The 19,781-nt window shown below is 43.9% G+C and overlaps 2 protein-coding genes across 2 annotated transcripts in view; both read left to right on the plus strand.

Moving 5' to 3' along the window:
* LOC147899620 (Zn-dependent exopeptidases superfamily protein) overlaps positions 1 to 19,781 on the plus strand; it is a 221,303-nt gene that overhangs the window by 83,266 nt on the left and 118,256 nt on the right. The window contains exons 5-9 of the mRNA XM_087378001.1: positions 8,861 to 8,935; positions 9,154 to 9,273; positions 10,645 to 10,806; positions 11,031 to 11,556; positions 11,748 to 11,904. Of these exons, the coding sequence (XP_087234127.1) occupies positions 8,861 to 8,935; positions 9,154 to 9,273; positions 10,645 to 10,806; positions 11,031 to 11,556; positions 11,748 to 11,904 (1,040 nt within the window). The remainder of the gene's footprint in view (positions 1 to 8,860; positions 8,936 to 9,153; positions 9,274 to 10,644; positions 10,807 to 11,030; positions 11,557 to 11,747; positions 11,905 to 19,781) is intronic.
* Positions 13,842 to 16,130, plus strand: LOC147899621 (uncharacterized). Its single transcript, XM_087378133.1, is given in 3 exon segments — positions 13,842 to 13,936; positions 15,235 to 15,745; positions 15,747 to 16,130. Coding segments are annotated over 3 exon segments (990 nt in total).

The raw sequence follows: 19,781 nt of genomic DNA on the forward strand, positions 1-19,781 counted from the left end.
TCAGGATCCCGATCCTGGACTCTCCCGTCCTAACTCCCATCCAAACTACCCGTCCTGGGATAAGCTCGCCCTGATCGTAGACCTCTGGAGCCAAAGTCTGTGAGCCCGGAATGCACACCCCTCTGCTCCGTCCTACTGCAGGGGACCACTCCTCCGGACCTCATCTTGGGAGAAGGTGGTAACATCATCGGATGTCTGCTGCTGAGACCATATGCTCCTGGATCAAAAGGATGTCCTCTGTCCGCCCTACCACTGCCCTCTGCAACTCTTGGTGGAGTATCAGGTACTGCGGTTGACTATGAGCATGGTCGTGGAGCCCGTGCACATTCCAACTCACTATGGTCCAGCTCATGAGGACGGGGGTGCAGAGAACAAGGCTCTCTTGTAAGTGGGTTCCTGTTCCAGAAAGATTTCCTTATGTGACTTTTTCAGGGGTTTGGAGGGCGAATAGTCCATGTCTGTGCGACGACGTACTAGGGTGGATATCGGCTCAAAGCCAATCTTCGGTGCCCATTTCATCATGAAGGAGACTTCCACCCCGAACCGCTCCGCACACTTCTGGAGGGGCCAATAGTATGCATGATCCACTGTTGCCTCTAGCAGCAATCTGATAACGCCTACCGCCAAACCACACGTCGGCTCCTATCGCGTGAAGCTCAGCTGAAAATTCTCTTCCGCACCATGGGCGTACCAAAGATCCAGTCCCTGTGCTCCCATCCACTCGTCCGTGAAATCTGACCTCCCATGATAGCATCAAACACCTCTGGGGTCCACTTCTCCAACCCTGTGGAGGCAAACTGGAAACTCCAAACGGGGTGTGTCTGAGAGCCCACTGCGCTAATCAAATCCCCCTTTTGTGGTTGTAGGATCATAAGCGTTACCTCCAGCGGTAAAGGATAGGAGTTCGGGATCTCCAGGTAGTTCCAAGGTCCCACCCTCCAGAAGTCCCGCGGTAAGGGGCGCCCAGGCTGTAGGTGGGGAGCTGTTGATTTAAAGGACAAGCCCCATCCTCTGGCTCCCTCCCCACATGGGCCTGATGCTACGATGAGGGAGCAGAAGGGGATGTCATCTTACCCTTGATTGCAGGCAGGGGTGTCGAAGCAGGGGAGGGGAGGGAGGCTGAAGAACCTGCTACGGAGGTGGAGAGGGGATGGCGGGGGCGAGGGCGGGAGGAGATGGGGGGATGGAGGGAAGGGGGCGGGTGGTGAGAGTGATCATAGCAAAAGGGGTGGTGCGGGAGGAGGGGGCTAGGGAGGGGGGGGGGGGAGGGGAGGGGAAGGGAGGGAGGGATCTAGAGGCGGAGGGGGGGGAATAGGGGCGATCATAGGCACCCCTTGCTAATTAGGCTCGCCGGGCTTTGGAACTGCTCCTCCTCAGTCGCTGTCCGGCTACCGTCCGCCATCGCCTCATCAGAAACTCTTGGGGCTCGTTGATGATGCAAGGGTGGATGCAGACGCTAAACCTCCATCTCGTGAGGATCATCTGGCTAGGCAGTGGCCCCTTCCGTTGAGGGAGGTGGATCCTCGCGTAAGGGTTCCTGCTGCTGCTGCTCCTCCTCAGGTGCCGCGCGAACAACCTTGTCTCTCTCTCTCTCTCTCTCTCTCTGTGTGGCCCTCTGTCTGCGGTGCTTGCGAGCCTGTTTGCTTGGTTTCTTTTTTTTAAAACTTGGGTACAGTCCCCTTCTGAGGGGGTCACCCAGGGGTTCTAAGACTCCTGCTGCTCCCGTCTGGGGAGTATGGGACTCTTGTCTGCTGGCTCTGCCTACTCTGCGGGGGTGGAGGGGGAGGCGCTCAGCCATGGCCCCACAGGAGCAATCTCTAGCTAGGTGACCCATCTATCTGCACCGAAGACACTGGCCTAGTAACCCAGAAATCTCCACTCGTTGGTGAAGTGTGCCCCCTTCGAGGGTCTCTAGGAGGATCATCTATAGGAGGGACTCTGGGCTCTCAATCACCAGTCTAATCCTGGGGACCCCGTCCTCTGCTACAATTGAAACGGTCGACTTTGGCGGGGACTCAAGCACGGTGTCAAATGCCTGACCAATGGAGGGGAGGATGGCTCGATACTCCTTGGGGAGCCCTGGGAAGCAGAGCGTAACCAGAAAACGGGGAACATGGTGTGTCATGTCCATGTCCTCCACTGTAAAGAGGAGTCTTTATTTTTGAAAATGGTTTGTGCAATTGGCCAAGTTGGGCCTAGCTTCAAGCCTCCTTACAAAGTTTTACTCACGGAGGAGCTAAATAATGAGGTGTTATGCATAGATCAAGAGTTGCTACGGCTTTGGGAGCCCGCGGGGGTCACTAAGAAATATGTAAGATAGCACATGCGATCGACGACAACGGTTTAGAAAGATGGACTTCTTCCTATGGGCTCACTTTTTTCCTGCATCCAGTGCAGTGCACGTGCGATCAACGACAATGGTTTAGAAAGATGGACTTCTTCCTATGGGCTCACTTTTTTCCTGCATCCAGTGCAGTTTATTACCTACCTCATGGGATCCCCTTCCTTTGCCTCTCACATTACAGATTTCTACATCCCATTGTTCCACCTAGATCCGACCATACCTACTTGTTTTTTTGCTTATCCACCCCACTCTGGTCATTGAGCACGTCCCATCATACATACACCATTTATCAAAAGATTCACTTTGATGTCAATCAGCCCATGCATACAGGATAGAGCCACCTTGATCACCCGCTCCCTTCATGATGCTGCTCTCTAGTCTTTTCCACGCACCACCAGATCCACCCGTCCACCACCCATTGCTTCTATGATGATGAGTGTAAGACCTTGTGCCCTCAACTCAAACTCAAGACCAAGCACTATCTTCCGATTGAAACAGAGGGCAAACAAAAATATCATCGTCTAGTCTATCAGAAGAAGAGGGATTTCACCCTTCAAAATGAGGAGGAATTTTGTTTGGCAATAATTCTAAGGATGTCTAGCTGAAGTTTCTGAAGTGGAAGTCCCGATCCCCCCCCTATGAGAGTTTATGGAGGTAGAGAGCTAAATAACGTGGAGGTTAGTTAAAATGAGGTTGTAAGAATGAAGTACAAGAGGGTTGTACATTGACAAAACCCTAAAACCTTGGGTGAGTTGAAACTGATTGTACCACTAACAATCTTTTTGGGGGAAAAACTTGAGCAAGGAAAAATCCCCCAAATCCTCATTACATTGGCCAATTTCCTTACAGATTAATATTTCTATAACCCTTGCAGTGACAATGTCTGTATGGACAAGGAATAACATCAATCACTGAGCAACTATAAGCACAAAGCTTTGCAGAAAGCCTCAATCTTTTCACAACGTGAAAAGATCTGCCACATTCTAATGTGTAGGGAAGAAGACCAAGCTGATCTCCGTACATGTAGCTGCTCCCATTGACATAGTGATAATGTATCTCTATGTGTTTTGTACGTGCTTGAAACACAAGATTCTGCGCCACTGCAATGGCACTCTAACTGTTAGTGAGAATTGGAGTAGGCTCTTCCAATGATGCATTTAGATCTGCTAGACACATTTCATTGTGGTTGTGAAAGCTGCTTTGTACTCAGCTTCAATGATGAGGTAGCAACCGTTGATTGTTTCTTACTTAGCCAAGAAACGCATGAGTGTGTGAGGTAGAAACTATTACCTACCTGTTGACTGCTTAGTGTCAAATCACAAGCCCAATCTGAATTGCTGCAAGAATGTAAATGCAAGTCATCCCTCTTGGAAGTAGCAAACCAAGAGACAGAGTACCTTGCAGGTATTTGAAAACATGCCTCATAGCCTGCCAATGTGAGGTCTTTGGGTGTGCATAACTCTGCTTAACTGGGATACTGCATAGTGAATGCTTGGGAGGTATAATAGGCATCCTACAGGCTAGGCTATAAATGGTGGCTGTCATCATGTATGGATAACTTAATCCCTGGCTCCATATGAGAGTTGTAAATAGGCTTACAATTCTGAAATTTGACTATTCAATAAGTTCTCAATGTACTTGGACTGCAACAAACCAATGCCCTTGTCATCTTGTAAAAATTGAATGCCCAAGTAATAGTGTAGCAGCTCCAGTCAGACATCTCAAATTTCCTACAATACAACCTTAAAGTCTGCAATTTTTGCATCATCAGTATCTGTGAGCACCATGTCATCATGAACATACAATAAAATGATGACCAAATCACCTCCTTCTTTCTTGACATAGAGGTGCTTTAATTTGGACTGTTTTGCATACCCTGGCTGGTCAAAAAGGCATCAATCTTTGCAATACAAGGCTCTAGGAGCTTGCTTCAAGCCACACAGGGTTTTCTTTAACCTATAAAGTTACTTTCTTTAACCTGCAAACTTCATTCTCCTTGCCAAGTACAACAAAACCAATGGGTTGAGACACATAAACCGCTTTGATAACCAACTGATGGATATGCCATCCACTTTGTGCCTACTATTGCTTTCTTTCCTATAGGAAAATCCACCAAATCCCAAGTAGAGTCTTTTTGAATGAAGTCAATCTCTACTTGCATAGCTTGCATCCAATGCACGGTACCATGTGCAGCATCAAATCAATCAGGTTCATCCATTTCCAGCAAATTACTGGCCCAAGATCAGTCAACATAGTTGGCATCCTGAGTGTCTCTAGTGTGACGAGTACAAAGCAGTCAGTGAGGGATTGTCCTATCTTCCTGCATTGCTGAACTTTCTTGTGCCACAACATCCTCAACTTCTTGCTGAGTGACAGGAGCAGCCATAGGCTGATTTAAGGCATCAACAACTTGTGGATCCCACTGCAAATTCTGATTCTCAATAGGCATATCAGCTTTGGTGTCAAAAGAAATGGGCAAAATCCCTTCAAATAAATCTGATGAACCTTGTTTTTTGTCAAATACAACAAAAGGAAAATCTAAATTTTCAGAAAAAATAATATCATTCCTAGTGACAACCTTCTTGGTAGCAGGATTGTAGAGTCGGTAACCCTTGCTTTCAATGCTGTAGCCCACAAATATGCACTTCTCACCTTTTTCATCAAGCTTTCCTCTCAATTCCTGAGGTACGTGTGCGTAGTTACACATCTAAATGTACAGAAGTAACATGCATTTGGTCTTTTTTCATACCAAGCCTGATATAGTGTCGTAACCTTAAGTGCTTTGGTGGGATACCTAGTCAAAACATGATTATAGGACATTATAACTTCCATCCAAAACTTGTGAGTAGTCCTTTGGCCTTGATCATGCACCTTTCCATTTCCATTAATGACTATTCTTCCACTCAGTCTCTCCATTGTATTGAGGAGTATAGCGGACTGTGCATTGATGTATGATGCCTAAATCAAATCTTCCCCAAACAAGCCAATGCTTGGCTCAAACAAAGCATAAGTGCCCACTGAATTTTGAGTGTACTTGAAAAGAAGATTCCCCAAGGCACAAGGGCCTACAGATGCAAGCAAAGGGGATGGAAACAAAATTGCAAATGTAGGCTAAGGTATTATCAAAATCTTACCAGGTACAAATGTCTGATGCCAAGAGCACCTCGAAAACAACAAAGATGGATTGATTTTTACCGAAATGGAGCTTAAATCACCTCCCTCTGTGAGAACGTCCTAGCCCGGGCAGAAGCTGTAGGCCATTCTATGGGCTATCCATAGGTGCCACTTATTCCTTGGTATGTGCCTTGTAGGCCTAGTTACAGTCAGTTAGGTCTGTTGGTACAATTAGCACATGTACCACCTAGGTCAGTTAGGACATTTAGTCCAATTAGGGCATTTAGCCCTAGGGTTTTGTTATGTTGTCTCTCTCTTAATCCTCCACTCTCGGTTTTGCAGCAATTCATTACAACATCTCGTTTTTCCTCCTTATCACCTCCATTTTTTAGCTTCCATTGCGTGCCATAGCCTACAATGGTATCAGAGCAAGTCGGGAATCCATTCCCTCAGCCATAGACAGCTCTCAGCCTCCCGAGCCCTCATTCCTGCTGGTCTTGTTGGTTTTTACACACCCATGAGTGTTTGATGTCTCTCCAAGCACTTATGTCGCGAAAACCCTGATTTTGACGCGAGAAGACCACATTTTGGAGCATCCACCTCAATGGAGACTACCGAGGCTGGCCATGGAGTCATCTAGATAGCTAGCATGAGATTTAGATGGATAGGCTTCCCCCCTTTCAGTATAGCATGAATGCACCTCCTGAGTCGATCCCACGAGTTGAGATTAACCACATCTTATGATCAAATCTCCATACATCTCGGACTTGGGGGGGAGATCAAGAGCTCCCCACCAAGACCCAATTCTAACACGACCACTTCTTGAGAGTATTGGAGGAGGGATTCATCATCAGACCCAAGTATCTCGAGGACAGAGGAGTCTCACATGCATTGAGGATTAGCATTGGACAGATGTGGGTTTCATCTCATCCGCTGAGGATTGAGACAGGGAGAGTAGCACGTATACCCAGACAGCAACGGATTTGCATGCTATGCACACTGGCTATGCACACTGGGAGTGATTGAGATAGAGGAGCATTGTCTCTGTGCCTGTCCAACCTACTAGGAGATTAGGTGACGATACCAGTGCCTCTATCCCTAGTATCATGACTGATCCACTTCCGTGATCGGGTCTGCATTGGGCTCTATCTGCTTGAGATGCACTGACACAGGGAGACTCTACTATGATAGATCAGAGAGCAGCAGGAGGTGACCAGACCACATGATACAAAGGTTGACCAGGCACAATGACGTGTCACATATTTTTATGCATTTGAGTCAGCTCTAGAACACAGCGGGGTGGAGGAGGAGGAGCTAGCTGATATGTGGGCAGTCTAGATTTCTGAGAGGATGCAAAGGCCACCCACGACACGGAGAGCGACTAGAGCACACTCTATTGAGGTCCAGCCTATCACATCTTTCCTCAGAGGAGATAGCTCGAGACGAGGGTCACTCTGAACATAGCCCAGCGGGTTCAGAGATCAAGGAGACCACGCGCTCCACCACCACCACAACGTAAGACAGCCCGACAGGCGCAGATCCGAGACATTTTCACCACTCATAGATGATCCATCACAGTACCAGGATTTTGTTTGTGAGTCCCAACTCTCAGCCTAATTCAGTTAGTATATGTTTTGTACTTGATTTTTTCTCGAGATACTGAGCTCTTTATATTAGCATAGTACTCAGCAAGGGTCTTAGCGAGCTCTTTACTCCAGCCCATTGAGGCTTGTATGAGTTTTTCCCTTTTGGTGTACTTTGTACTGTCCCTTAGGCCCGCGAGGCCTCCCGCGGACGTTAATGCATCTTTCTTCTTTTCTTTCTCAGCTTGAGAAAGGTAATAAGAGGAAGGGGGCTAAACTAGGCATGGAAGGTTAAGTACTGACACATCATGCTATGATCACTAGTGGAGAATACCAAAGGTGAACCCCATTGTCCTGAGAAGATCATCCATTGCCAATCTGGCATCTCCTTGACAAATTTCTCAAAATGTGCCAGGTAATACATTCCCACACCTACAGTTAACAAACCGTCTAGGTACAGCTGCAGTAGACAAGGGAGAAGGTCATTGCAAGTGGGGAGAAAAGAATGAAAAATTTTAGGACTGTGAGAAGCTTGAGGAAATAACATTCGTCATTGCCTATTGTGATTCTACAATAGCTTGCGGTAGGTTGAGTCCAGTAAGGATTTTGACTGTTGGAGCTGGTCAGTCTTCAAATATTGTCCAGTGATTGTTACCTATGGGAAAACGAGTAGACTCGAATATTTGGAAATGGGAAATGAATTCCATTCCATAGTTTTTCCCATATTCTTATGGTATGGATACCAAATGTTTGCAAACGTCTGAAAAAAGGACATATGACATGGAATTTCATATGTGACCAGAGAGAGAGAGAAAAAAGGCGGGGTGGGGGTTTTGAGCTTTTGATGATGATAATGATGAGGGAGAGCAAGGGGTAAGAAGATGACCATTGAGACTCTAGAGCTAGCACACCAAACCTAGAGTCTTGACTTTTGTAGCCTCACTCCTTTTTTGCAGTCTCATTTCTTTTTTGCCTAGGTTTTTAGAGTATTCAGCTTTGAAAGTTGGAACTTTTGACTTTGGTAGCCTCACTCCTTTTTTGCGGTCTCATTTCTTTTTTGCCTAGGCTTTAGAGTATACAGCTTTGATGCTTGAAAGGAAAGTTGGAAGTTGGAAGTTTTTTCTAGACTTGTGTTTTAAATTTTCAAGCCTCATGACTCTTCAATCCTTGATCATTGATGTATTTGGCGGCTGATGAATCATGAAGTTACAAGTCTTTCAATGTTTCTGAATCTAGATTCTATAACTCTTTATGGTTTATGATATGTTTTTGGAATGCTTAAGTAGTTGAAACAGTAGAATTTCCTATACCTTATGTTTTGAAAGTATAGGGCCGCGTACGGTTCAGCGAGGGGAAATTTTCCATACTCATTCCATACTTCCATACCCGTATGTGTATGCCATGTGGAAACGTAAGGAAAAAACTATGGTCCATTCCATTCCTCACTCCTACTCCTACCATTGGTTGGATCGAACTTTGTAAGTGTCTTCATGCTGTGTGGGACTTGAAATCCATCAAAATGCATCCGTAAAGATGTCGATGCATTGTCTCCTATGCACTGCCAATTCATATCATCCTTTTCCATCTTGTTTTAGCATCCGTCTCTCTTTGATGTGGATAACTGACCCAACAGATTTTACACAGCCTGCAAATTTGGATATCAGATCCTTATTGAGTTTATAAAGATTTTTATCCTTATTGATTGTCTGTGCCAGCTAAGCAAGCTATTTTACCCCTTGGCGTTATAATTTTGATTGAAAAAATAAGTATATGTTGATGAAATGAAACTACTGTTGATATAGTTTGTGTATGTTTACAGGGAGGCCCGGACAAATCGATTGTAGAGTTCTACGCTAAAGTTGCAAAGTATCCTGCAGCACAAATTTTAGCTCAGGTACAAGAAATCCTTGTTTCCTCATGCAGATTCAGAACTAGCACTGCAACCAGGGTGCTTATTTTTGGACTATTTTAGTATTTTATATGAAGTCTTTTTTGTGTACAAATTTTGGCTCTAGACATTGTGCTAGCTGTAAGAACGTGTAGATTGGACAATTCACAGTTGTAGTGCCCGTTTCCTGTCTGTAAAATGTTAATATATTCAGCCTTGTCCAGGACGTGTTTCATTCAGGCTTTGTTAAGTCTGCCACTGATTTCCAAGTGTACAAGGAAGTAGCAAACCTTTCTGGTCTTGATTTTGCCTACATGCAGAATGGAGCTGTCTACCATACGAAGGTGCATATTCATTTGAATGTTTTTCTTGTGATTTTTTTCCTGATGTGTTTGGCTTTTTTTGTGTTGTATCCAGAGTAAATTAGTGCAATGCATTGCTTCATCTACACAGAATGCAATTTGTTTTGGGTTCCGGTAGCAGGTATTTTTGTCCAGCTCCCAAAAGGGGTTAGTCACGTGACAAAAGGGGCCTATGTGCATGCTCGAAATTTGCTTTGGTTGCAGTAGCAGGTATTTTTGCCAAGCTCCCAAGTGGGGCCTATTAGTCATGTGCCATGGGATCTATGAGGGATTGCATTCAGTATTCACTGTCTGCCACCTAGTTATGCACTTGGCATGTCCTTACCCAAATGTCTAGGGTTTGGAGAGAGACCATTCTATACAGCTCGTATATACCATCATGTATTGTCTGACCACTCCTCACAATGTCCTTAGCCAGGTGTCATATGCATGCTTAACTGCACCCATCAGAGCTCATTGTCCACTCAAAAGTCCTATGGAACACTTTTTTTCTGTATATATTGTATGGAATGCACCGTACCGTTATGGTACCTCCAAGGCCCTGACCATGTACTGTTATTATATCACGAAACCTACCTGGTATTACTTATACATTCTCTTTCTGCTTGCAAATGTGCACGCACCCCAAGACACGGTGGTGTGATCTTTAATTTGACAATTTCTTTAAAAATATCAGGACGTTTTTTAAAACTTGTCTTGTATTTTTAAACATGGCTACATAGTTTATGTTAGTTTTTTATTAGAGGTATGGGAAATTTTTTTGACATATCATTTCTGCACGTGCTGCAATTCACAACCATGTGATCAGGGGCATTTACCCGTCAAAATCAGACATATGGGCACCTGCCTGGCATTACGGCCGCCGTTGCTGGGCCATCAGTGCAGCTACGGGGTTTCAGGCATTACAGTTTCCACTACTGCTCATCTGTGAATCGCATGTCACTTCCCAAAAGGTTCTCATGTCACATGCCATGTGGCACCAATGTGGAGTCACCTGCAAGGCTCCCTACCTGCCCTAGCCACTCACCTGCTTTCCCGCCCTCTCCCCCAAAATGGTTGGCCTGAGGTTGGAGAGAACACTACAATGCCATCATATATTTATCGGTCTACCCCTAGTGAGATTATTCTCCAATGCTCGTTAGCCACATGTCATAGGCCTTCTTAGCCACACCCCTCAAAAAGTATTTTGCCTATTAATCACTGTCATTTGCATAGTGTTTGCACATTCACCCTCAACAATTTTAGGCATTATGATTGTGCAGTTTGATGCCCATTAAATTTGTGGGAGTTTAAACTAGAAAAGTTTGAGCTGACAAACTTTTAAATTAACGAAAGACAACTATGGGTTTGCAGAATGATAAAATACAGTTTTTGACTCCTGGATCATTGCAACATCTTGGAGATAACATGCTGGCATTATTGCGGGAGGTAGCTGTCTCTGATGAATTGCCAAGCTTGAGTACCAGAAGTGACAAGGTGGGGTCAAAGACAGAGATCGTATATTTTGACATACTTGTAAGTATCTCAATTGATGATGCATACAGATCTCACACATTTTGTTGGATGCATGCATAAATATTTTTTGAATTGGCTGACTGTGTCAAATTAGACTTGGCGTTTTTTTTTGCTTGATATCCCACTTTCAACATAGGTTGACGAGGAGAAAAATAAGTTCTAGTTTCCTATTATGAATGCACTGTGCAAATGTAAAGTCTTAACACTTTTATGCTTTGTTGCAGGGAATGTTTCTGATTGCCTTTCCTCAAAGAGTTGCCAAACAGCTGAATACTTCATTCATTTCACAAGGTCTGCTGCTATTGCTGATGTCACTTTTTCAAGGAAGGCGGGTTTCCGTGACGGCTCTATTTCTTTCTCTTTTGAGTCTGGTCTTTACATGGGTTCTATCGATCAGCCTTTCTGTTGCAATTGGTATTGCATTGCCATACTTGAGTCATGCAGCAGTGCCTTATATAGCATATCCTTGGTTGGCCATTGGATTGTTTGGTGCTCCTGCATTATGTGGAGCCCTTCTTGGTCATCATTTGGGGTATTCATTACTGAAAAGGTATCTATTCAGTGTACAATGCAGAAGACCTGGAACCTCCAAACTGTTATCTAACCTAGACTTGGCAATCTGGGATACCGAAAGATGGCTATTCAAAGCAGGCTTTTTGCAATGGCTGGGGGTTTTAGCTGTGAGCACGTGGCTTGGCATTGGATCCTCTTATATTGCATTGCTGTGGCTGGTTTCTCCTGCATTAGCTTGTGAGTTTTTTTAAATAATGTGAAACAAATCTTCCAATTTCATGTATGGTTCTTAAGAAATGGTTTGAATAATCAATTTGTGGAATTACATGAGAGAATTGATGACTCTGAAATGAAATGGTTCTTGTCAAGGGTTTGTCCTCCACATGCTATAGAGCAATAGTCATGTGATACATTTTGGCCTTTCGCAGATGGATTGATAGATGCAACCTATTCCCCGCAGAGGCAACCACGTGAGCTGAGAATTATGACACTCTTGGCAGCATTGCCGGTGCCATTGATTGCCAGTAGCGGGAGTATTATCCACCTCATTGATGTCATGATAGGAACTTTAGTGCGCTTTGACAGGTTTGAGTCTCTATTTTGAAAATTCTGTCAAGTCCTTATATTTCCTTACATCCTTGGGATTAGCTAGGGAGTTTTGCTTAGAAAAAAATAGTTTACTGCTCTAATGACAGGGCATGATCCACATTATAAATTTTTGTTCCTTAATTTCAATGACCTGGAATTGTCTGTCAATCAATGCATTTTAAATTTTAATTCCATGCCATAGGAATCATGCTTACTCAATTTCATCAATAAATGCAGAATCACTAACGTTGGCCACATTTCAGAGTGGTATTTTATCAGAAAATCCGATCTTCCGCCTTTCAAAGTGGTCTGTAGTTGTACAATAGGACTTCTATCAAGTTTGAAAGAAAAGGTCTAGAGCTAAGAACCCAAGGTATAGATACATAATGCAGAGCATGAGAAACATGTGGTTAAATGCCACTGAAAATATCTAAGGATATGCAAATCCTGAAAGAAAACAAGTTTGTGGCTGATAGTGCCATGCCAAGCCAGTACGAGACTCAGATAAGAAAGGACTAAGACCCCTGCGTCATAAACCATATGGCCATTAAGGTGTGTACAATATCTTTCAGATGCTAGCCAATAAGGTTAGGTTTTAGACAGCATCCAGGTCTGCCCTGCTCATACCTTCATGTAACTAAAGGAAGCAAAAAAATATAGTCCAAGGACTACCACAATTCAGAATGCAAATCAAGTTTGTCAATCATGTTGTATGGGCAAACGACATAGGAATCCCTTTCCACACAGGGATGTCTTCAGTTAGTGCTGTGCACTGGTATCTGAAAAAGCATTGGATTTATTCTATGGAAGTAAAATCAGAAGCCTTTCAGTATTTCAAACTCGATATGGATCTCCAATTCTACAATAATCTCTCAACATGTGCACCTGGAATTTTGTACTAAGAGGCAAAGCTCCATAAGATGACAAAGCTCCCTAAGCAGTGTCAAGATGACAAAGTTCCATAAGCAGTGTCAAGATGACAAAGCTCCATAAGCAGTGTCAAGATGACAAAGCTCCATAAGATGTTCCAACCATGAAAGCCCCTGGCCCTCATAAAATACTCAAGGCTGTGTCAAAGAGATCGGGCGACTGAATTCCAGTTGAGCGATCCTAGTCCAACTGATCCTGGCCTGTCTGCATTCCCAACGGCAATGCTGAATCTACTCATCAATAATCAAGCATCCAGGGCAATAAGGATTAGTTGCCCTTGCGTTGATTTACTGCAATCCAAAAGAAAAGAGTGATTTTCCTTTTCCTGAGGGATTTCTGAAGCCTCCTTCAAAAAGACCTCTGCGAGAAAGGAGTGACCTGAAAGCTCTCGCACTTCTGAGCTTTAAACGGTCTCCAGATTTTGGCTCTAAAATGAAATTGCCTGGCATGACTGTGAAGCCAAAGAAAGTAATGCTCTTGGAATGATTATACAGCATAAATCTACTCCCATTCACCTGGGCCCCAATTAGTAAGCTTTATGGGAACACCTCCATAATGCTACACTCAGTGTGATATCCTCTAGATGAGGATCAATGTACCAGCTAGTAGCACAAAAGCATTGCTTCACTAGCCCACCACTCTGACCAGCTCAAGGCGCGCATCCATAATAACATCCTCATCCAAAGATCTAACCAATGTGCCGCCAAACTGCACCATGAAGACCAAGGTGTCCCCACCTCTGTCCAACATAAGCCCAATGACCTGCTAAGGAACACTCGTGACAAAGAAAGCCCCATCCATCTGAGAATCCTAGGCTGGCACCATCTCCCGTGGGCTAATTCAATGGGAGAGCTGCACCTATCTGAGCAACTCTACTGCTACTTCATCTGCATTTTGTGCTCTTTAGGGATGTCCTTCAACGCCTTCCAAGGTCCCACTGGAGAAGTGGGCCCTGTCTTTCACTTGGATCATTGCATATAACTACAAGCACCTAAAGGTCTACTATGGTTATCCAAGATAGAATCATTCCACATGACTGGCTGTCTATCAATCTCATCCTACAACATGAAAAAAGTCCTCCCTTTGAAGCTGTGGCAAGGTATGATAATAGCAACCATAAGTGGTGAGGAAGGCATCCTAAGAACGACATAAGTAAAACTTCACCTGAAATATATCCCCTCTGCAGCTCCTGATAAGAACTTGACAGTGGGTGGATCGATACAGTGATGATACCCCTCTTATTAGAGAGTTAGAAAATAAAAAATGCAGCAACCTACCCTACCTTGTCATAAACTTTCTCAAAATCTAATCAATGTATTGATGAATGCTATGTTTGGCCTACTCAAAGGCCTCCAAAAATGAGAAAATATTATAGAATACCGTGTCCATGCAGAAAGCTAGTCTATGTATCATAGATCGAATCCGGAAGTAAGGGCTGTGGGCGTAGGCTGATTGCTTCTACGGCTGATTGCTTTTGCTAAATTTTTATAAGATGTGCCCAACATTGTCATTGGCCTTCACTACAATATCAAGCTTTTGCACCCTCCTTTAGGGATAAAATGAATCAAACACTAGTGAAGCAGGCATAAATCTAAAATTGCATATGCTTCACAAAGCCGAAGGAACATGATCACCAATGTCCTCCCAAGAAGCAATGAAGGACGGAGTCACGCATCCAAACCGGAGCATTTATCCTTATGTAGGGCAAATAACGTTAGTTGGTTTGACTTTGTTGTGTGGTTTAGCAACAGAGGTGTCAATTTCAGAAGCCTCTTCAGCCCCTTCTCTCCCTTCCTCCTCCCCCAAATTTCTTTCTTTCACCATCCCTAACTTTGGAGAGTTTGGAAATTGGATGAGACAAATTATCCTATTTGGAGGTGAAGATCCGGAGTCATTTAGTGGCTCGGAAGCTGTGGAAACCCTTCGAGATATTGGATAAGGTCTATATTTTTTGGTACTTTGCAGTTTGATCCTCAAACCGTCATGCAGATTACCACTCGTTGCTATGCTTCCATTCTCACAACATATCTTGAAGAAAGAAAGAAAGAAAGAAAGGTTTATTAACGTCCGTGAAAGACCAAAAAGGCATGTGAGACCACAATATGGATGTTGGGGTTTGTCAATGTCCTGCCTCTCCATAGGCACACTTGTGATCCTATGTGTGTGCTAGAGGGGCAGTTAGGTGTGTTAGGTGGAGCTAGATGCTTCTAGAGGATAGGGGAGAGATTCTAGGAGCTTGGTGGCCTTTGGTATGAGGTCATCTATGATGTCAGTATGGATGTAGAGGTAGCCTATATATGGCCCTCATTTCTCTTCATTCTTTGAGACAGTTCTTCATTTGTGTCCATCTTCTTGTCTCCATTTTGCTCAGCTTGCTCTTTTCCAACATGGTATCAGAGCAGTACCAGCATCCTTGAGCCTGATCCCACCACCTCATCATCATCTTCTCCTCTCTCCTGTTGCTCACTCTCACTCTTTGCATCGTCTTTTGCTCATCAGATCTCGCGACCCTCAGCTATGGCGTCTCCCCCCTCCTCTTCCTCCTCCTCCTCCTTGCCTTTTCGGAGGCCTCTTCGGTAAAGAGCAGCAGCAGCAACCACAAGACCAACTCCCTCAAGCTTCTCCCTACCTCGACATCGCTGTTCCATTTCCCGATGCTCTCCTAGCAGACACTTTCTTAGCCGGTCGAGAATTGAAATGCTGCTACAAGGCGTCTGTCGATGGCTTCAGTGCCGCAACATTTCACGAGAAATGTGACTTTAAGGGTCCTTGTGTGATCATGGGCATCATTGAGAAGGGAGTCAGGTTTGGAGCCTTTAATCCAGAGGGTTACAGAAGTACAGATGACTACTATGACACATTTGAGGCATTCCTTTTCTACTAGGCTGCTGACGGATCGGTGATGTTGAAAAAAAGTGGGAGGTAGCGGAGCTGCGTTATTCGATTATGCTAGAGGAGGCCGTCAGTTTGGGACAGACGGGTTGCTGATAGGACCGCCGCTAGCACCGGTGATGGGTGGTTTCTCTAGTCCTTATACGAATTTGGGAGTGGGTATACTTACGGAAGGGAAGTCGAGATTAGGACTGTCGTATGCCAAGAGGGAAGATGGAAAGGACTTGATCTTTGGAGACGACGGCAATCTAAACCATGATCTTCAGCTTCTCAAAACTCTCATCATATTAGCTTGGCTTGCTAGTAAAGCTGCCCATGTGGTAAGACCTTGCCTTGACATGGATATTTTGCTTTGCTACAAGAAGAGGCTTCTTGTCAAGCCCACATCATCCAGGAGATGATGAGTATGTTTTTTGAGCTCCACTTATATCTCCCCTAGTTGTCAAGGTACTCTGCCTGAACAATCCTCCAAAATGATTGTAATAAACTGTGAGTTCTTTGTCCTCACCTCTGGTCACCTATGATGTAGACCATGTGAGTATGTGTTGTCCCCTTGGTACCTCCTGCAGACTTGTGTTTGTACATGCAGGGGAGATAACCATTAGGGGGGGTTGTGTTCCCCACTCTGTATACCTTACACCCATGGAAACTCTTGCTAGCTTGAGATCCTAGCCATTGATAGATCCATGACCACCATGAGATGGCATGTGACACCTTGTGCTAGCTGTATCCTTGACATAGCTTGAGGCAGTCCCTTGAGGGGGGGTTTGTTGGGGTTTGTCAATGTCCTGCCTCTCCATAGGCACACTTGTGATCCTATGTGTGTGCTAGAGGGGCAGTTAGGTGTGTTAGGTGGAGCTAGATGCTTCTAGAGGATAGGGGAGAGATTTTAGGAGCTTGGTGGCCTTTGGTATGTAGAGGTAGCCTACATATGGCCCTCATTTCTCTTCATTCTTTGAGACAATTCTTCATTTGTGTCCATCTTCTTGTCTCCATTTTGCTCAGCTTGCTCTTTTCCAACAATGGATACATCATGAAATACACTCCGTATAGGCAATTGGGGATGTCTAGTACAGCCCCCTACAGTGCAAAATGAGAGAAATAAAATAATTGAAGTATCGGGGTTCAATGTCTAGGATGTAGTGGGCTTTGATATCTTATTTGTTTGATCACAAAGAAGTCTAAAACCACATAGTCTAGAGTATGCTTTCAGCACTGGCAAAATTGGCTTCTTGGTTGGATGTAGCATCATTATGACGAAGCTTCTCATCTAGCTGCTTCTTGGGACAACCCTTAATGACATGTCTAGGTCGCTTACAATAGTAGCAGATAGGCGGCTTCTTCATAAAGAGAGCTTGCTCATCCAAAATCAGGGCAGCAGCAAAATCACTAAGTATCGGGGTTCAATGTCTAGGATGTAGTGGCTTTGATATCTTATTTGTTTGATCACAAAGAAGTCTAAAACCACATATCTAGAGTATGCTTTCAGCACTGGCAAAATTGGCTTCATGGTTGGATGTAGCATGATTGTGACGAAGCTTCTCATCTAGCTGCTTCTCGGGACAACCCTTAATGACATGTCTAGGTCGCTTACAATAGTAGCAGATAGGTGGCTTCTTCACAAAGAGAGCTTGCTCATCCAAAATCAGGGCAGCAGCAAAATCACTAAGAGTAAAGGTAGATAATTTTACTTCTTAGAATAAAGACATCTTAAGATCCCACCTTGAGACCCAGCGGATCGGGTCACATACCCATCATAGATGGGTCGTAGATGGGTCATGCTACTCGTTTTTATAATTGGTCTAATTTGCACTTGCTATTTGTATCCCTTGTCTTTTGCATCCTCCATCTTTTTCTCCCCCCTTCTCTCTCTCTTCTTCTTCTTCCCTCTCTCACAGCATGCCACATGAATGAAATTCATCTTTTTCATAATATGGTGTTCCAGTCCATCACTTGGTGGAGTAGATCCCTTGCTTTTGGATTTGATGTATCATGAGGAGTGGCCACTTGTTGGGATGTATTGGTTAAGGCATTGCCTTTGTCTCCTGTATGATGACGGAGCATACTTTGTAAAAATATTAATAGAAAACCAAGTGCATCAAAGAGTTGGCCACTTGTGTAAACCGCATGCTTCTTACCAAAGTACTTAAAGACTTTACTTAGATCCATTAACACTTCATCCTATAGTGGAACTACATTGTAACGTTAAACAAAGTGAATCTAAACCTTCGTATAAGAGGCTGCATCTCTCTTTTGTATCTTTTCCTCCTTCTGGCACTTAAAAAAATTTTGTTCTTTTTTTCCACAAAAAGAAAAACGAAATTGGCCACCTCTTTTCAATCACGGATTGAGCCTCTTACTCTTCCTCTCTAAATGCCTATGAATAATGCTTCTTCTAATTAGAATATATAACTTGCAATCTAAAACTGAGTAGTAAAGCAGATACCGGTAAAGGTCTTGAGACACTTTCCCATCATTGCAAGAATACAGCACATGTTCTGATGCAAATCCATAGCAGAGTTGATGACATGGCATGCATCTCTTTGGTCCACTGATGACACATTGAGGATTCCCGTAGATTGTGCAGCTTGGAAGCACATAAACATTAGTGGCCGGACTTTGCGAGGGAGCCACGCAACTTACATCTTGGGCTCGCCATGGACGGCATGAATCCTTTCGGGTTACGCTCGACATGGCCCATAGTCGTGGTGAATTACAATATCCCACCATGGCTAACAATAGAAAAGGGACACCTCATGCTTGCACTACTTGTGCCAGGTAAGTACAAGGCAAAAAATATGGATGTGTACATGGCACCTTTGATAGAGGAGTTACAGATATTATGGAGAGGAGTGCGGGTCTTTGATATTTCCAGAGCTCCTAGACATACCAATGATATTATGGTCAGGGGTATCTTGATGTGGACCATGCATGACTACCAAGGATATGGAGAGTGCGCAGGTACATGGTTGTGTCTCTACATGTATAATATAGGATTATGCTTTTATGACTCTCTTTCACACGCTTGCAAGAGCAGATACATGTTTCATAAGTATCAAGCATGATGGCTAGAAGAACAAACACAGCTTCTTTATCACTTATAGTCACCCCAACACCAGCAAGTTGGTCTACCAAGGCATGGAGGTTGCCAATATGTTCGGCCATTTTCACTCCATTATTTTCGAAGCGATATAGGTTCTTTCGAAGAGACAACCGAGAGGCAGTCTTTACTTGACCAACTACACATCGAAGTCATTCCCAAGCTTGGTGTGAAGAATTTGCCTCGATCTATTTGAGAGCATGCATCATTGAAGAATTTGCCTTGATCTATTTGAGAAAGGAAAGTGCCTTCATGTCCATGGTCACCCAGGCTGCCATATCTTATGGTTGACAAGAAGATGGTTTCTTGCCAGCTTTCAATTTCCCCCCCAAAGGTCTCTCTCAATTAATCCCATCTTCATCTTGACAGACGAAGTATGGTACTTTGTTCCGTCAAACCGATTCTTCTTGTCGAAGTACTTTCCTTCTGGAGTCATTGAACCTTCACCAAGATGATGCTTGTTGCACGAAGAGGAAATATAGCTTGAAGGTGCGTTAAACACTCGATGAGTTTAACCGCTCAGGTTAAACTTTACACTCACAACACAAAATTTATTTACAATATAAATTCTAGATCTGTCACAATAATCACCAAGAGAAAATGTCCTCTGCCTCTTAGATTTTTCTTCACATAGAGACATACAAATGTTGCAAACTTATAATTACATAGCCAAGAATCTCAAAGCATAATAGCTCTTTTTAAGTGAAAATAGGATGTTGTGTTTGGCTAAACCATAAATTCGATGTTGTGTTTGACCTTTTTTAAAACCTTTCTATAGAGAAAGAGGCAAAAAAAATAAGACTACCACGTGTCAGACACAGAAGCCTTTTCTCCAACTTTGGAAAAACCTTCACAAAAGACTCGAGAACTAGAATTATGCGGTTAACATAAGCTCCAGCATTACTGCATAAGATCGGCTCCCGAACTGTACATTGGGCTGATGGCCTCATAC

The sequence above is a fragment of the Dipteris shenzhenensis genome, chromosome 8, assembly GCF_047967505.1.
Source record: "Dipteris shenzhenensis isolate YYH24624 ecotype China chromosome 8, Dip_SZ_1.0, whole genome shotgun sequence".
NCBI lineage: Eukaryota > Viridiplantae > Streptophyta > Polypodiopsida > Gleicheniales > Dipteridaceae > Dipteris > Dipteris shenzhenensis.